Source organism: Diabrotica undecimpunctata, chromosome 10 (genome assembly GCF_040954645.1).
Source record: "Diabrotica undecimpunctata isolate CICGRU chromosome 10, icDiaUnde3, whole genome shotgun sequence".
Classification (NCBI taxonomy): domain Eukaryota; kingdom Metazoa; phylum Arthropoda; class Insecta; order Coleoptera; family Chrysomelidae; genus Diabrotica; species Diabrotica undecimpunctata.
The window spans coordinates 16,855,163-16,875,418 of NC_092812.1; the positions used below are offsets into that span (position 1 = coordinate 16,855,163).

At 32.5% G+C, this 20,256-nt stretch overlaps 1 protein-coding gene across 1 annotated transcript in view; it reads left to right on the forward strand.

Annotated features, from left to right (window-relative positions):
• Positions 1-469: 469 nt before the first annotated feature.
• LOC140452373 (uncharacterized) overlaps positions 470-20,256 on the forward strand; it is a 40,770-nt gene continuing 20,983 nt past the window's right edge. The window contains exons 1-2 of the mRNA XM_072546581.1: positions 470-680; positions 15,923-16,086. Of these exons, the coding sequence (XP_072402682.1) occupies positions 15,935-16,086 (152 nt within the window). The 5' untranslated portion in view covers positions 470-680; positions 15,923-15,934. The remainder of the gene's footprint in view (positions 681-15,922; positions 16,087-20,256) is intronic.

The window sequence follows — 20,256 nt, forward strand, 5'->3', positions numbered from 1 at the left end:
CGATCATGTTTGAGTGGAAGAGAGACGCAAGGCATTCGCCGGTCCGGCGGGCCTCTCTCTCGTTCGGTGACTCACTGTAACAGACGTGAGCGGGCGTTACACTTTTTCATGAATGACTCCGAGCCACAACCTAATTTAAGACGTTGTCACGTCAAAAAAAAACAAATAACAAAGTAATATATTGAAATTATAAGCCCCAAAAATGCTTCTCATAAAAATAACAGTTTTGATAGAAGCTTTCTTTTTATCCTGTTTCGCTGTTTCGTTGTTGGGATTTACCAGATTCATTAAGCGTGTCATTATATAAATTACCAGCCAATGAAAGCAGTTATTTATATTTATTTAAATGGTGTTCGATGTTTTGATTTAACATCGATGTTAACGAATACTAAATATCGATGGCAAAGCATCGACCATCGAGCGTTCAACGGTGGTTCAACATCGATGTTTTTCTACCATCGATGAACATCGCGCTATCGCGCATCCCTATTTGTCACCATTTGTTTATGTTATTGTTATTTCATGTCATTTTTTTAGTTTTAGCGTTGTTTTGGTAGTTTTAGTGTTTATATTTTTATATACAGTGTAAAATAAAAAATATAAGTAAATACAGAAACCACCAGTGATAAAACGTAACTCTACTTTTGTTATCAAAAATAGACTAAAAAGGTTTTCCTTAGGTAAGTACTATAAAAGAAAGTAGTGGATGCAATGCAACACTCACTTAAAGGCAAAATTAACTTGACCATTTCAGACCATACTCCTTTTTTTTGGAAAAATAATTTAAAGAAATAAATAAATGCAAAAATGTTGCATATTTATTTAATTTTAACTTTTATGCTTACAAAAAACACTTCATTACTTATAGACTATATTATTTTAGTTGACAATGGGACTAGTTTATAACAAACATAAACAGAGATGCAATTAATTAAATATGTATTATTGATGAAACAAACTGAAACAATTTATTATTCTCACAAAGCAAATGTGGACTTTACATTTTGTTTGATATATATGCATGTGCTTAGGTATAAGCTATGTAATGACAAGGCCTTTATTAACTTCGGCCAATATTTTTATTAGATTATTAAATTACATGCAGTCAGTATTAAGTTTAAGCAATAAAAAATAATATTTATTTGTTAAAAGTTACTAATCTCTTTTGTTTGATATTGATATGTAAAATGCAATTAGTGAAATAAATAACAAGCTAATTCCCATTGAACTCTCAAACAATAGAACTAAGTAGTTGTTATGGTAATGTTCATAGAAATTGATTTATCTAGTATATATTTTAACACCTTTGCTGCAATCATGAAAATAGACAGGTAGTGCTTAAGAAATATGAGTACCCTCTATGTATACATTTTATAATATGAAGATGTAGTGGTAGCAGGCATAGCCAGGTTTTAGTTTCATGGGTGGGGGGTTTGCGAAAATAAAATAACCTAAATGTACATAAACCTCTTTAGCATAAAGGGGACTCCATCCATGTTAATTTCAGTGACAATTTCAGGGTTATAGTCTTTAATGACTTTTAAGTTATCAACATTGGTGTTATAAGCAGTGATGCCACATGAAGTCGAAGAGAAATCGTGATATCGAAAGAAATAAATTGTAAGAAATCGTGAGATTTCGCTACAGTTGAATTTTGAAGGAAATGGGAGTTTTTAAATGATATATAATTATACAAAACTATTTTAAATACGTTATATTGTTATATATTAATTAATATATAAGTACATATTTAAAACTATAGTGTACTAGAAAAGGGCCTATTTTAGGGGAACCACCAGTATCAGATATAATTTTAGGAAATTCCTACCTACCTATATACTGCAAGATATGGATTTATCGATTCAATATTAGGCAATGATTATAAACATTCTTTATAGTTTAAAGTTCAATGAAAATTATTAACCTATTTTACCCAAGAATATTAAGTATAATATATTATACATAAATCTAATTTTATTTTCTGAGGATTTAACATTTTATCGGCACTTTTAGGATTTCAAAGTGATTGAAGATGAAATATAAGTCATTGTTATATGAAATTGCCGATTTGTTTCATATCTCAAACACTCACTTTTTGGTCTGTTGATCTTTTAATACAAAATTCCGGCTATTCTTGATATTTAATGATAAAATATACATAAACATCAGTTGTTTATGGACCGATATTTACACTTTCAAAGCAATAAAGAACCTTTTAAGCTTTGTTTATATTATTTTGTGTATATTAATTGAAGTAGTGCAAGCACTTTTATATAAAAATACAGTCGATTTATGAATATTTCAAGGTGACAATCTAAGAGCACTTTAAAAATGCTGATTTTCTCGTATACATTTTATTGGGTACCCATTATTCATCTTGAGATTTAGTAACAGTCTCAAAAATTTTAAAAAACGTAAGATATGAGACGTCAATCGTGAGATCGTGAGATTTGTCTTCAATTCGTGAGATCTCACTATAAGTCGTGAGGAGTGGCATCACTGGTTATAAGATCTTATATTCCATTGTATAATAGTTAGTGGGGCGTGATGATCGAAAATATAAAATGTTAAGTACAGGTGTGTACCAGGTCAAGACAAGAGGGGAATCAGTATTCTAAGTCCTCAGACCCAGATACCTTCACCCTCCTCGCTCCTGACTAGTACTTATAGCATTATTTGACACACTTGTTTTTATGATTACCAATCTCTACATTAAATCCAACATGATCCTCAGAAGAACTATATTTTTATTAACCAATCCACCAATAAATGTCATAACCAAATCCCTATAATTTTGATTGAGCATTAATATAGCCTGATTTAAATCTCTTTGGGTCTGAGAGTTATTGATAAAGTGACTAGTAGATTCTTTGGGGATCTCCCATTAGGATTGTTCAATACTTTAGCATGAGAACTTTGATCAAAGCCTACATTTAATGGTCTTTTCCTTTTTGATGGTGTGGAATTTGTAATCTGACTGTAGGAAACAGAATTTGAAGACAGGGATGTAACAATAACTGATCTCCTCTCTTGAACTGAAATACTATTTGCAAAGAATAGATTATTTACAAGATTAGGAAAATCCTTAATGTTCAACTTTGGGCTAGATGTTTCCCTTGGAATGTTTTGGTTAGCTTCGCAACAGGATAAGTTGGCAAACGACATGAGTTCCTTAATACTCTTTTGCCTTTTTCTTTCTTTACATTCAGGATGTTTAGAGTCGTGATCTGGTGTTTTACAGAACATATAAAACCTACTGCACCCTACAAAGGAGGGAGAATCATAATCTGCACCACATGTAGCAAATCTGTTTTTTCCCTTGCATTTAGAAAGAAAATGCCCATATAAAAGACAGTTATGACATCGGAGAACTGGACTAACAAAGGGGATCACCCTCATAGGCAGACCATAAATTTCAATTTCTTTGGGGATATTCCTTCCTGAAAAAGTTAGTAAACAGATAGTACCTGTAGGGATGAAAATGGTTTCTGAATTATCTTGCATAACCCTTCAATTCATTCTTCTAACAGAGATAACTCTACAAAAGGGTAGATTAGTAGTAGTTGATATTTTAATTTCCTCTTCTGACAAAGATTTAAAAACTCCCCTGACAACACCTTTACAAGAAATAAGATGAGTGGGAATGAAAACCTCATATCTTAATTCTTCCCAGATACCAGCAATGTGCCATGGGTTTTATAACTCCCTGCTAGTAGTGCTAGTGTGAATACATTCTACCAGAGTGCTGTACAGATCAAGAAACTGGTTTCAAATCTGAACAATAGCAGTGTATGGTACTGAGCAATTAGTCGTTAATTATTATTATAATTAGTGTCATAATCTCATTATAAACAAATTGCTAAAAATAAAATATTTGTTAATTTTATTTGTTTTATTATTGTAGTATGTTTTTATAAATGAAATTTTTGTCGGCGAAGATTGTAGTAACTCCTTCAAGATCCAAAATTGAATATCTTTATGAAATCTATATTCTTTTGCAACAATTCGGATTGCAGAAATAATTACTACCTGAAAAAATGAAAAACATAGTAGTGATAATTAAAAAATTAAAGAACGTCACTTTTCACAATTATTTTTAAACGCAATTATTAGTGGTGTTTAGGCCTGTTGACAACCCCTTAACAAACGCATCCCTGGTTGAAGTCACTGAGAGGTCCTTCCATTCTTTGGAAATAGTATGTCCAACATTCATTCAAGTTTCGTCCAAATAAACGACGGTGTATCCTTGACAACGAAATTTTTTTATCTCACGCAAATACTGATGCCTCCATTTTAGAATATCGGGCCGTTCAATGATGCTTGATTTTACTCCTCGTTTGAAAAAAACAAAGTTCATTTCATGGAGTATTCCACATTGTTGTGCGTGACATGTTTGCTAGTCTTTATTAACCAGTGCAAAAACTTTGTTCAATCTCAGCGGAAAAATTTTTAAAGAAAAAACTGTACACGGCCTTAGTCCTCCTTACGCCGCTTATTTGCGTATTTTAGAAATAGTACTGAAACTTACTCCCGTCATAGCACTTACTTTATCGGTTAAACTTCTTTCACCACTTCTTAAATTTAGATGATAATTAAATACATTTAAAACAATTTGTTTTGCACAGATGTCCAAGATATTCCCTTTTCTTAATTTTTGAATTTCCATTTTCAATTAACATTTAACTGCAAAGTCAGAATAACTACTAAAGAACCGCAAATCCTTATTATCGTTATGTAGTCAGAGAACGACATAAAATCGCTGATATACACACATCGTATTATTTTAAGTTGCAATTAGTAATTAGATATATGCAAAGCGGATAGATTTAATTGCTTATCTTTAATAGCTGGCAAAATGCATGATTTAGCTAAGAAATATTTTCTACTGATTTCCATGATTCATGGCATATGGTATTCTCACGGAAAAATAAATAAACTGTCGTTACTATAATTAAAATAATATAAAATAAAATTATCTTTTGTAAATACTATTTATTTATTTAAAATCATTTTCTCTACTTTTCATATCTTGTTTCGAATGGGCATTTTTGGTCAATTACGTTAAAAACATTAATTTTAATTCATGTCTGTGGAAACGAAAATACAAATAATACAACCCTGAATCGTGCCTGTGTGTGATAAATAAAATAACTAGACTGTCCATGTAATAAAAAGTTTATTAAATAATAATCAGCTTGAGAATATTAATTGAACACATGTGTAACGGTTATTAGAGAACATACATAACCGAAAACTTTACTTCTTCTTTTTCTTAAATCTTGAATATTACATTAGTGCGGGAGCTTATATTAACACTCCCACTTATTCAAGATTTGAATACAAAGATCTAATACAAAAGACCTGAAAGCAAAGACCTAATACAGAAGTCCTGAAAGCACAGACCTAATACAAATTAACAAATACATAGTTTAATTTGACAAATTTAACTTATTCAATAAATTGTTAAAAACTGTCTTTGACAATGCTTTTGTGAACAAGTCCGCTAACTGATTACTTGTATTGACATATCTTACACAGATATTCTTGTTTTCACACTCATCTCGAACAAAGTGAACCTTAATATCAATATGCTTTGTTCTGCTATGAAATTGTTGTGCCTGTGTTAGCTTAATGGCAGATTGATTATCAACAAAGATGTTGACAGGTGAGACATCAATTCCAATCTCTTTTAAAAAATTTCTAAGCCATAAAGCTTCTCTAACACCAAAAGCCAAGGACACATATTCGGCCTCGGTCGTTGACTGTACCACTATGTTTTGTTTTTGGCTCTTCCAGGTAATAGGACCATTGCCTAGTATAAATACATATCCACTAGTAGATTTTCTTGTATCCAGGCAGCCAGCATAGTCTGCATCAGTGTAGCCTATTACCTTGATTTGTGTAGTTTTTCTGTACACAATTTTATAATGAGCAGTATATTTTAGATATCTAAAAATTCGTTTTACTGCTTTCCAATGTTCATCACTCCAAGCATTAAAGAATCTGCTCACCTGATTAACTGCAAATGTAATATCTGGGCGACCGGTGGTTGCCAGAAAGATTAGTGAACCAACAGCCTCACGATATGGCAGAGATTTATTACAATTTAAAATATTTCCTTTAGACAGAGGTACACTAGGCTCTGCAGGAATCTTTAATGGGTTAGCATTAGTCATATTAAATTTAACAAGAAGTTTTTCTATATAATTATGTTGATGAATAGCAATTGTACCTGCACTAAGATCTTGTTCAATCTCAAGTCCAACAAAATGTAATTTACTATTTAAATTTACAGATATTTTAAATATTTGCTTTAAAGTTTCTAAAAGTTCATTAATAGCTCTTTCTGATTTTGACATGACAAGTCCATCATCAACATAAATAGCTAAATAAGTTTCAGAATTTGCAAAATTTCCGACAAAAACACATTGATCACTTTTTAATTGTCTAAAGTTAAATTTATTAAGAAAGGATACAAACTTCTGGTTCCAGCATCGTGGCGATTGCTTAAGTCCATATAAGCTTTTATTCAATTTACACACTAAGTTGTGTGACTTCTTACTTTCAAAACCAGTTGGCTGCTTCATATACACACACTCTGGTAGGTCACCATATAGGAACGCAGTCTGTACATCAAAATTAGCAAGTCTAAGGTCCTTTTCCACTGCTAACGATAGCAAAATCCGCACTGAGTCATACCGCACAACCGGCGCGAAAGTGTCTTCATAGTCTATTCCACGTTCTTGCATAAAACCGCGTGCAACCAGACGTGCTTTATAACGAACAGGATTACTATCTGAGTCAGTCTTAACACGATAAACCCACTTATTGTCTATCACTTTTGCACCATTGGGCAATTTCACCAAGTTCCATGTGTTATTAAATTTGAGGGCATCTATTTCCTCCTGCATTGCTTGTTGCCACTTGCTAGAGTCCTCACACTTTATTGCACTGTCATAACTTAAGGGTTCAACTATGTCACAGTAGTTTGCTACACCATAATAGTCAGGCTTAGACAGTGTATTTCTGTTGCGTAGCTGTCTATCACTAACATCATCATCATTGGCATCATAGAACAGATTACAATCAAAATCCTCATCATCATGATCTGTTGCTTGAGACCTACTACCTTGTGACATGTCTAAACTCTCTTCATTGTCACTTTCTTGAATATCGTACATATCATCATTGTCTCTTTCTTCATTATCATCTAAGAGTTCAAATTTTAATCTAAAGATTTCCTTCTTATTTTTAATTGTTTCATCTTCATTAAAATTTACATTGCAGCTCACTTCAATTCTTCTCTTCTCACAATCCCAAAGTCTATAATTTGATGAATATCCATCATATCCAACGAATAATAATTTTCTTGATTTTGAATCAAACTTCTTACGAAACTGTGATGGTATCAACATGTAAGCTGTACTGCCAAAAACTCTGATGTGCTTTAGATCTGGTTTTCTCCCAAACCACTTTTCATATGGAGTCATGTTTTGTACTTGACTTGAAGCTGTTCGATTAAGAACATATACAGCAGTATTTACAGCTTCAGTCCACAATTCTTGTGACACATTTTTGTTGATAAGCATAGTTCTTGCACTTTCAACAATTGTCCGTAACTGTCTCTCACTGCGGCCATTTTCTTGAGGTGTATAAGGAGCTGAACATTCATGTAATATACCATTCTTCCTGATAAAGTCCTGAAAGTCATTATTGATATATTCTCCTTTACCTTGGTCACTTCTTAAAATCGTAATCTTATTGCCAATTTGATTTTCAATCAGTATTTTAAAATCTTTAAACTTGTTGAGAACATCTGACTTGTGCTTTAGAAAATAAACACTGCAGTAACCGCTACAATCATCTTTAAATAAAACAAAATATTTTGATCCACTTGGAGAAGAAATGTTTACTGGTCCACATACATCTGTGTGAATCATTTCACCTGGTTTGTCTGATCTGCTTCTTGTAAGACTTTTATGGGACTTTCTTGACTGCTTCCCATACTGGCATGTCTCACAGAAAAATTCTTCTTTGTCATCAACTCTCATATTGTCTACCAAATTAACTGTTTTCTTAATTGTAGTGAAGTTGATATGCCCTAGGCGATCATGCCATAACTTTATTGACGATTTGCAAGCTAAATTACATTCTACAATAGGCTTAACTCTAAATTGCATGACCCACAGATTATCTCTACGTACTCCAACACATGAAATGTTTCCATTTGGCTCTAGAAATTGACACCTGTTTTTATGAGAATGATAGGTAAAGTTTTTATCTGTCATAGCTCCCACTGAAAATAAGCTGTGACTAAGTTCAGGAATGTATAGGACATTATTTATAGTACGATCATACCACTCACCTTGGACAAATACCTGTATTTCAATAACACCTTTACCTTCTGCAGGAATCAGCTTGTCGTTTGCTATTCTAACAAACATAGGTTCAGATAGAGATTCTAATTTTTTTTTTTTTTTTTTTGTGGAATTTATGGCTTTGGCGAGAACCAATTAGCCAGACTATGTTAGATTGAATCATTAATTTGTGTAAAATGTTTCATAGTATCAGACCTGAGCATGATGTATTCATTTGTTTTGTTAGTAATATATAAAATGTGTAAGGTGTTTATATATATATATATATATTTTTTTTTTTTTTATTTTTTTTTTATTTTTTTTTTTTTTATTTTTTTTTATTTTTTTTTTTTATTTTTTTTTTATTTTTTTTTTTTTTCGCGCTAGGGCGTCAACCCGGTTCATCCCCTCGGAGGTTTCAGCCCTCTTTGTGTGCTTTACATTTAGTTTCTTTCGCAGAATTGTATACAAAATTGGTTAGTAATTTTACAGTTTTAGTTTACAGTTTATGATGTGTTGATGAAGTACATAAAGGATATCATTATTTCCTGAAAAAATAATACAATTTAGGTCTATTGGAAGGTTTATCTTGTAGTGAATTAAGTTTTTGTATAGTTGATTAATGTTTACATTATTTATTGGACATTCAAGTAAAACATGTACTAATGTACCCATTTTACCACAACTACACAGTGGATCGTCTGTAATTTTCATTTTGTGCTTATAATAGGGTGTTAGTGCATGATTAGCACGTACTCGATTTATTGTGGCAACAAAGTTTCTGTTTGGTATTTTGTGAAACCATGGTTTTCTGGGAATTCTTTGCTGGTGTTTACAAAAGTTTGTTCCGGTTGTTGAAGCGTTGTGTAGGTTTTGCCACATCTCATTTATTTTGTTTCTTTGGTTTAAGAATAGGTCGGACGGGGGTAGTTTAAGATTTAGTTCTTCTCCTGATGTTGGGGCTGTTTTTGCTAAGGTATCTACTATTTCATTACCTGTTATACCTGCGTGTCCCTTTACCCATAGATATATGACGACTTTATTCTTGATGTGTATCTCATTATGTAAATACAGGATATTTGCTTCAATATGATTAACTGATCTATTTATGTTTACTTTTTTAAGTTTATCTACTGCACTTTTGCTGTCCGTACATATTATGAATTTGTCGTGGTTAGAGCCGAGTATGTATTTCATAGCTTGCACAATTGCTGTTAATTCTGCAGTGTATATGGAAGCTTCCTTTGGTAGAATAAATTTTTTGTCAGTATTTTCTTCCACATGGTAAAAGGCACAGCTGGTATATTCTTTTGACTTTGATCCATCAGTGAATATAGAATCATAGTTTGGCCAGTATTTGTTTTTTGTTTCATTAAACTTTGATTGATTGAAACTTGCTACTTCTTGACTTTCAAAATAGTAGGTTCTAATTTCCCGTGAAAAAATTTGTTCTGGCGAGTAAATTAGAACCGGGGGGAGTTGGTTGGAATAAAGTATATCTGTAATGTCAAGTATTTCTGAGAAAGTTTCTACTATGAGGGGGGTTTTCTTGAAGTGCCAGTATCTATGGGTCAAAACTTGAACTGTTAGTGATTGTATACTATTGAGGTAAGAAGTTTTTTTGGAAATGGTTTTTATCACAAATTTTCTGCTCAATAGTTGTCTTCTTAGTTTAAGAGGAGGTTCCACAGCTTCAGCTTGCATAATATTTATGGGTGTTGACTTAAGATATCCCAGGCAAACTCTTAAGCATTTATTTTGTTGTATCTCGATTTTATTTAGATGTGTATCTGCTGCTGTTCCATAGAGTTGACTTCCATAATCCATTATTGATCGTACCATTGTTTTGTAGAAAAGTAAAGCCGTATTTGGATCTGCTCCCCACTTTGCCCTACAAAACGCTCTTAAAATATTTATAGAATTACTTGTTTTTTTGATGATTTGGTGGATACAGTCCTTCCATAATAGTTTTCTATCTAGATGTAGGCCAAGATATTTTACAGAGTTGCTAATATGGAGTTTATATTTTCCTATTGTTAATGGTCTTTGATAGTTGTTTCTATTTCTAGAGAAAATACATATATTGGTTTTGGACTCGGATATGGAAAGTCCCATGTTTTCTAGGCATTTTTGGATTTCTATAAATTCAGTGTTGATATTTTCTATACATTTGTCCTCTGATTTGTTACTGGTGTAAATAACAACATCATCGGCGTATTGAATAATTTTGGACTTACGTGATATAACATTTTCTATGTCCATTGTGTACAGGCTGTAGAGGATTGGGCTCAAGATACTACCTTGTGGTAATCCAGATCTACATATTCTTGATTCCGAAACTTCTTTATTTATCTTTAAGGAAACTGATCGACTAGAGTAAGCTGATTTTATGAAGTTGGCAAAGGAGGTTGGTAGACCAATATTGATAAGTTTCTCTTCTAGTATATTTATTTGAACATTATCATATGCTGAAGTGATATCCAAAAATGTAGCCAAAGTGTTGTATTTGTGTGTGAATCCTAGATAAATGTCATTTACTAGTATCGTTAGGGGTTCTAAGGAAGATCTTCCCTTTCTAAAAGCATATTGTGAGTCAGGTAATATTTTTTCATTTTCTAGCCAATATTCAAGCCTGTTCTTTATCATTCTTTCCATGGTTTTAAATATACACGATGATAAAGCTATGGGTCTATATGAATCTGCATTTCCGTTCTGTTTTCCAGGTTTTTTGATAGGTACTACGATGTATTCTTTCCACATTGGTGGAAAAGGAATCTTTTTTATCCAAATCGAATTGAACAATTCTAACAGGGCTTTCTTATGGCCTAAGGGCATTTTATGCAACATATTGTATGAAATGTTATCCGCCCCGGGAGATTTATTATTTGTTGATTTAATGCATTGTTCGAGTTCCCATAATTGAAATAGTGATTGTAGAAAAGAAGTGTTTCTATTTACAGTAGCTATTTGTTGAGTAATGTTGTTTTCAACCCATGGGGGTGAGATTTTTGTGTGGAATTCATTTATCCAGTCTTCTTTGGGGTTTATTGGGGGTTTATTTACTTGTTTTCGGTTTTTATATCGGTTTACTTTGTTCCACACTTCTTTAATTGGTGTATTTTGATTTAGATTTTGGCAATAATTAATCCAGCTTTTTTTCTTAGTTTCTTTGAAAGTTTTTTTAGCTACTGCATCAAGTCTTTTATATTCTGTTAGATTATTAAGATTTGGAGCATGTATGTAGGTTAAGTAAGCTTGTTTTCTTGCTTTAGCAGCTATGTTACAGGTTTCATTCCACCAGTCCTTCGAACAATGATTTCTATTTTGTGTGTTTGATTTTTGTAAGGGAATTGCTTTGTTGGCAGCTTTGTTTATATTGTCGATAATGCCCATTAGTGATGATTTTGGTTCTGTAGCTTCAAGTGTAGCGGTGTATACATCCCAATTAGCAGCCTTGAGTCTCCATATGTTATGTTTTGTCTGTTTAATTTGCGCAAGCGGGCTATTCCTTCCAAATTGTATGTGTATTGGTAAGTGGTTAGAGCCATAAGGTTCTTCTAAAGTAGACCACGTAATTAGGTGCGTCAGATCCTGTGTACAGAGGGTCAAGTCTACAGCTGACTTCTTATTGTTTGCTAATGTAGGTGATCCGTCGTTCAAAATTACTAGGTTGCATTGTTCGATAGCTTCCAAAAGAGTCTTGCCATAGATATCGTCATATCCATCATTCCAAGCCAAACTATGTGCGTTAAAGTCGCCCCCAATTATGAATGGTTTTGGAATTTGTTCCAAAAAGTTGATCCACTGTTGTAATGATATTCTAGTTCTCGGTTTAAAGTATACTGAAACGAAGTAAATTTTTTTTTGTATAAATGGAAAATTAACCGAGATACAAGTATGCTCAAAGTTTATTGTAGTTGGAATTGAGACTTCTTGGTATATTAAGTCTGATTTTAATAAAATGGCTGAGCCGCCGTACCCGTCGTCCCGGTCACAGCGAATATTGTTGAGGCCTTTAAAATTATAATATTTTCCTGCTTTAAACCATGTTTCCGATAGAAGTGCAACGGAGTAGTTGCCCCTATCTAGTAGATATTCTAGGTTAGTTTTATTAGAAACTGCTGAACGGCAGTTCCATTGAAGAATATTTATTGAATGGTTGAGGTCTGAGAATGTGATGACGTGTTTCCATTTATAGTTAATTTGACTAAGTTTTCGAGTTCTTCCTTATTTATATTTATACTTTTTGTTACTAAAACTTTTGTGACAATTTCTATAACTAATTCTAATATTGAATTTATCATGCTTAGGTCTGAAGGAGATGCAACTGAATTATTATTAATATTTCCTTTATAGTTAATACTGTCTAATATTCCTCCCTTAGGTAATTGAGATCTAGGGGAAGCTATAATTTCATTATGCAAAATTAATGTTGGATCTGGACTATTTGGTCTCTGTCTTTTAAATGTTCTAGAATTTGTATTATTTGAATTATTGTAAAATATGTTATTTGTTGACATTTGGTTAATTGAATTTGATGGGAGCTGGGTGGGTGTATAATTATTGGGATTTAATGGAGGGAAAGTTTTGAGGCAGGAAATGTTTGTAGTTTGTTCCGTATTAATGGTTGTTGCTTTTGCATAGGAGTTCCTGGGAAACTGTCTGTTGGCGTCTTGATAACTAATATTACTGGAAGACATAGCGTCTTTTACAAGTTTTTGACGTTGAAATTCCTGACACGCGCTCAAATTTGTAGTAAAATGATTCCCCGAACAACTAAAACATTTTGGAGTTATATCGGTCGTTTTACACTCTTTTGTGTTGTGTGATTCCTGACATTTTTCGCACCTAGCCCTGCTCTTACATTGTCCCCCTGTATGTCCAAATCTTAGACAATTAAAGCATAATAGCACCTTCTGTTTATATGGCTCGACTTCCTTTAGTACCTTATTGATTGTTACATATTTTGGTAGTACCTGTGACCTAAAACTAACTACACATGTTTTTGTTGGAATATATTGGGTACCTTTTTCATCTACTTGCCTCCTATTTAATCTTTTGACTTGAATGACTTCAAATTTACAGTGTAAATCGTACATTTTGATTCTGTCTTTAACATACTCTACTGAAAATTCTGTGGAAATATCTCTTATTACGCCCTGTCTAACTACAAGAAACTTAGGAATGTATATGTCTAAATTATTTTTTGTAAATATTGCTTCATTTTTTTTAGATATGATATAGTTGGCCGATTTATAATCTTTAAATTTTATACGTATTTTATTTCTCCCTACTGCGTCAATGCTCACAATTTTTTCATCAATTTCTTTAAAATTTGTGATAATAATGTCACCTATCCTTAAAGCGTTTAACCTGCCTTTAAAATCGGGTGAATTATTTTCCAAATACACGTAATGAGGTCCCAAGTCGTTTTGTCGGTAAAGAAATTCCTCCCTTTTTGTTCCTACTTCTTTGTTTATGGTATTTGTTATTGAAGTGTGTACATTAGCAAAGTCATTATCGATAATGGGTTTATTATTAACAAGTTTTGTGGTACTTATCTGTATAACCGGAACCAGATTTTGAAATCCTAACAGCTCCTCGTTTGAAGATGATGCATGTTCTGTATCCATTTGGGTTTCTAAAACATTGTTATCGGAGGCATCGCCTCCGCTAACTGCACTCATAAGTTTTTAATGTCTTTCCGAATTTCGCTTTTTTATTTGGTGTAATTAATTTACTTTTAAAGTTCACGAAATATTTATTTATATAGCTAATTTATAAACACCGGTTTTAAAAACAAGCTTCTTTCTTACGCACGTCTAACTACCACGACGAATGAAAGCTGACTCTAGGGATTCTAATTTTGAAAACAACAATTTTTCACCAGTCATGTGTAGGCTTGCTCCTGAATCACATATCCACTCACTTTTATTTACACTGGAGGTTGACAAGTACATGGAAGAAATATCACATATATAAGCTGAACTTGATGCTAAATTACTTCCTGATGACTTGTTTTTATCTTCATTTTTGGAATCATGTATTCTCTTTCTATACTCTCTAACCCAATGTCCCTTGCGTTTACAATAATTACAGGTGGAATTCTTCTTTAAGTCCTGTATATTTGTTTTCTTTTTACTGGTGGCTTCCAGTTTACTTTGTAAAGCCTCTTCTTGTAAAGCAAGACGGGATATTTCAGAGTCATCATTATTCATTCTAGTTTCTTCTTTAAGCAATCTTGCTGCTAAATTTTCGAAAGTTTGCTGATCACTAGTTACAGAGTCCCAGGCTGTACGAAAGGCATTAAATCTAGGAGGTAAACTATTAGTTACTTTAGAACAAACAGCACAATTACTAATAGTTTTTTTAACATCTTTTAACTGTCTAACTAATAGTTCTATTGTTGATATATGCTCTGCAACTTTTGCATTCTCATGCATTTTATATTCATAAAATTTTTGCCATAGCAACTCTCTAGATATTTCTGTTTTTTGTTCGCGTATTGTGATCAGTCTTGACCACATTTCTGAAGCATTTTCGCAATTTATCAAATGTTGTATTTGATCTTGACATATAGTGGATAACAAAATTACCTGTGCTTTTGAATTCTTGTCATCCCATTCTTTCTAGTCACTGCTAGTGTGGTCTTCTGGTTCTCTAACTGTTCCATTCACAATTGAAAGCAGCTTCTGTGCTTTAAACAAAATGGTCACACTAAATTTCCATACTTGAAAAATTGACCCATCAAACTTAATAATATTCCCAGAATCAATTTTCATAGCTGAAGCCATTTTTGCACTTCACTAAATGTTTATTTTATAATTGTACGACTCGAACGTAACGAAAACTAAACAAGGGACCACTCACGACTTGAACGTGAAACAACTAAACTTTTTACCACACCGGTGCGAACGACAGACTAGTTACTAGTTTTCAAATTTCGTAATACCGTGTCTGGGCCCATAACCTGATAAATAAAATAACTAGACTGTCCATGTAATAAAAAGTTTATTAAATAATAATCAGCTTGAGAATATTAATTGAACACATGTGTAACGGTTATTAGAGAACATAGACATAACCTAAAACTTTACTTCTTCTTTTTCTTAAATCTTGAATATTACATTAGTGCGGGAGCTTATATTAACAGTGTTCATCGTGGTATCGCTGCGCTTCTATCGTCCATAAGAAATACCTGGCCCTATCTCCACAATGTTATTTTCTTAATGTGGAACGCTCTATAGTTAGTTTAATATTTGCGCAAGGAAGTTTCCTTAGTTGTTTTTAGTTCTAATATTCATAAATTTTTAATACATACAAGTAATACCACAATATTAGAATAAATAATGTTGAATGAGTCATATATCTTGACACATTTTTATTATACATTTGACAATGTATTACTAAACGCTGAGTATAAATAAGGTTCGCTTTATTATTTTTTAGCAGGACCTAGATCTTGCTTATTTATCTAGTTTGTTTAACAGCTTTAACCTGATATAAATTGATTTGCTACTTTATTGAGAACTTTAATTAGTTATCGCTTGAATAATTATTTTTAGAATTTAACAAAAATGTCTGCCGAGGAATTTAATAAAAAGATGAAAGAGGTAGAGAAGTATCTTCCATGTTTGGAAAGATGGAGAACTGTTCTCCAATCGCAGCCAGATACAGAGGTTCTACTTGGCAAATTGGAACTTGCCTATAACGCGATTGTAGATAGAAAGTAAGTAGTTCTTATATAATCTACTAAATAAAGAATGGACAGTATTGGGTAGTATCGTATTCTATCCTTTATGTTCCAACTGACTAGGAAATGTACTAATTTATTTATTAATTTTTGAAATAAAAGGTAGATATCGAGCACAGTTTTTTATTAAATCTTGCCCAAGTACTTTCGTTCTCAGAGCATCTTAAAAGGGTACCTGAAATAAGCCAAAAAAAAAAAAATGTGGAATGTAGATACTCTGAGAGCGAAAGTACTTGGACAAGATTTAATAAAAAACTGTGCTCGATATCTGTCTTTGTAAAATTCATATATTCGAGCATTCCCATATCCCATCTTATTTTAATTAATTTATTGCTGTTTCTCAAATTTTGATATCAACTAGAAGTTGTTGGAAGGTGGAAAAGTATTGGAGGTGACACATGTTTTTTTATTAACATTTAAGATTTTTTACAATCTGTTTTACAATAAAAACAATTAGTAAAATTGTTTGTCTTTAAAATGTCAGAGAGATGTAAGGTCCAGTGATCAAAGCATCAGAACTCAAATATTGTCTTGTTTGCCGGTGGGGTGCGCACATAAGCGAACATGAATACTAAAAGCGGCACAGAATATAATGGTTGGGCGCTGTTTAAGGCGTAGGTTCCACTACTGTAGGAAATGACTGCATCGGTTTGGTAGGACCAAGTGATCATATTGCTTCAATTTCTTCGCTTGTTGGTTATTGAAAAGATTGTATGTCAGGGTGTTAGTTGAAATCTGTGACGTGAAATCTGTTTTGATATTGTTCAAACATTTTTTTACACTCTTCAGACACTGTTAGTACCTGCAGATCTCTATGTAAGGAGTCATTCTGGATATACCAAGGGGCGTTAGCAATTTTTCTTACAGTTTTAAATTGAAATCTTTGTATTTTCATAACATTAGATTTGCTAGCTGATCCCCAGAACTGCGAATCATATGACCAAACGGGATTTATTATTACTTTGTATATCAGCAGCTTGTTGTCGGTATAATGTGATTTTTCCCAGCATCCAGTAAAGTTTTCTGTATAAAATCCACAAGAAATCTAAGTTCCTGTAGTTGACTGTATACCATATATAACAAAAAAATTTATTAAAAATCCGTTATAAAAGGTATATAATTTAAAAACCCAATCGGGCTATATCACAAAAGTTTTCCGGGATTCCGAAAACGTTTTGTGATATAGCCTGATTGGGTTTTTAAATTATGTATCTTCTATAAAGGATTTTTAATAAAATTTCCTGTATAAAATTCCTAGTTGTAGTGTTTTTGTTCATATATGTTTGGTCCATGTTAATCGTTTGTCCAGATGAATGCCTAGATATTTTACATCATTCTTTTGAAATAAAGAATGTCCATCGAGGTTAACTTGTGGACATATATCTCTTCTTAGAGTAAATGCAATGAGTAGATTTTGAAGGGTTTACTTTACTTATCCATAGTTTAAACCATTCATTAGTTTTGTTTAGATGTAGTTGCAGTATCTCTGATGCTATAGCTGGATTACTATGAGATGTTAGGAGAGCAGTATCATCTGCACATGTAGCAAGCGTTAGGTTATTGCTTGTTGGTAAATTAGCCGTATATATCAGGTACAGTATCGGTCTGAGCACACTACCCTGAGGTACACCAGATAGAATGGGGTAGAGTTTTGTTATACCTTACTATATTATTATTTCAGAATTCTAGACAGTAGCTTCTCAGAAATGTGAATGTGATTAAGGCGATGACATGGTTGTTAGTTTGTGCAATTTATAATTTAATCATTGGCATGCAGCAAAATTATCACAGATTAATGATCGTTTTGTATCTGTTAAGGTATCTAATAAAATGTATTTAATAACATCAATATACATATATGCGTAATATTATATTTATATATATTTATATATAGAAAATATCTAAAGTACGATAATATTCTTTGTAAAAGTCATACATGGCAACCTCGTGTTCTAGGACCAGTAGAAACGAATAGAAGATCAACGTTGCCATCCGATAGAGAGAGATAAATTGCTCATTGAATCTTTAGTGTAGTATTTAGTAGCATATCGTTCACACTGTTGCAGTGATTTTTAAAAATTAATCTTAATATAATATGAGACTTATTTAACTGTTGAAGTGAATACTTCTTATCACAAAAAAAACATCTCAAAAAACTACTTTCAAATTCCATAATTTTGTATAAAATATACGAGACAAAGAAACTTTCTATCCTTAATGACATTTTTTGTTTGTTACAAAAATTAGCCATCGAAAAGGCAGATTTACCCTGCTGTTATTTCAATGAAAGGTTTCTTTTCATAGGAATTACTTATATCTTAAATATACTAATTTACATAATTAGGGAAGTACAAATTCACAATAATTCAGTTTTTGTTTCTGAATTTGCAAATTATATAAAGTTAACTTTTACTTTTAGTGAACATATAAACATACGTATAATATCTCACTTTTTTTTTCAAAGAGCAAAGTAGTTATATTGAGGTTAGAGAAAATGTATTTTAGTTTGAAAAATATGTTAACAAAATAAACTTGCTTGTATACGAAAGTAACATTGATAGTAGTTCGACCTCCACAGGAAGTCAAAATATTAATCATCGTATGAAGACGACTCGCGATCACTACTATTTACATTGATAATGAATGGTTCAACCTAAATATCCACTCTTGTGTCTTAGTCCCATATTCTATCTTCTTCTTTTATAGTGTGTCTTATATAATTTTTCCAAGACTCAGGTGTTACATTTTTTATGGCAGTAGCTAACAAGCTTTTCACCTCCTCCATTTTAAAACTCAAGCTTTCTCTTGCCACTTGATTTGTTATTTGAGCCCATATAAGCTTGATAGGGTTCAGCTCACAATGATAAGGAGGGAGGCGATGTACAATTATGTTGTTTGCACGAGTCATTTGGTCGACTGCATATTTCTTGAATTGGGGTATATGTATCTTCGCGAGGTTTAGTAATTGTACTTTCAATATGTTGTCATCGAATGGTATATTTTTTTTGAGAGAGCCAGTTGATGATTTCACCTTTTCGCCAGACAGTCGTTGGTGTTGGCTCCAACCGTCGACTGTGGTATGACGCATTGTCCATAACGACAGAATTTGCTTAGAGGTTTGGTAGAATATTTGAAAACCATCCTTTGAATATTTGAGCGTCCATTTCCTCTTGGCAATCGTTGGTTTTCTTGGATTCGAATAGTAACAAGCTGTTGTCCAAAAAACCCGAATCGCTGCCTGTATGTGTTATTATTAGCCCCCGTCCTTTACCCACTGGTATTTTCAAACCTGTTGAAAACCCTTCAATGAATACTTGTCGACGTGTTAATTTCCAAATCTGGCCACACCTTTGAGACAGTATGACCTTGATTTAGCCAAGTTTTATGTAAATAGTACACTTTTCGTCCTTCACGACGATACTCTCGGATTTTTTGTAAGTAATGTCTCCGAGACAAGATAATTTCATCTTTTTTTAAAAGAACACTATTCCTGCTTCTTTTCATATATTTGATGTTTAGTTGCCCTAATGTTCGCAATAAAATACGTCGTGATATTTTGGGCATTGAATCATCGGAATTTATTTCGACTTCAACATTTTTTTAGGTTGGGACTGGTAGGGATCCGAAAAAAGAAAGTGGAATTTCCTCCGAATAGCATATTTCGTGTCATCTTCAAGCTGGTTGCGTTTTTTACCTCTGATTTTAATGCTTTTAAGAGATACATTATTCGATTTACCTTCACTTAAAAAAATTTTTAGAATTCCGTATTCAGTTCTCGTTGACACTTAGTCAAATCACGGAGTCCACAATACACGTTGTATTTAATAGCTTTTTTCTCTCATTGAGAAATTTGGCCATCGTTTATTTTGACTGTTCTCGCCGTTTATATTGCTCACAATACTAAAATACGTGTTTATCACACCGAAATATGTATTAAAATTTTACGACTTTCTGTCTTAGCTGTCGAAAAAACTATTGTGTAAAAATGTAAAATATTTACAATATGTTTGTGTGTGTCAAACGCGGTTTTAGGGAGGCTTAACTCTTACCTACTAACCTAAAATTATTTATTGTAATTAATTAATTGTCAATAATAATCATATTCGTACATTAACGTGATACATATTATAAATAGGTATTTCTTGA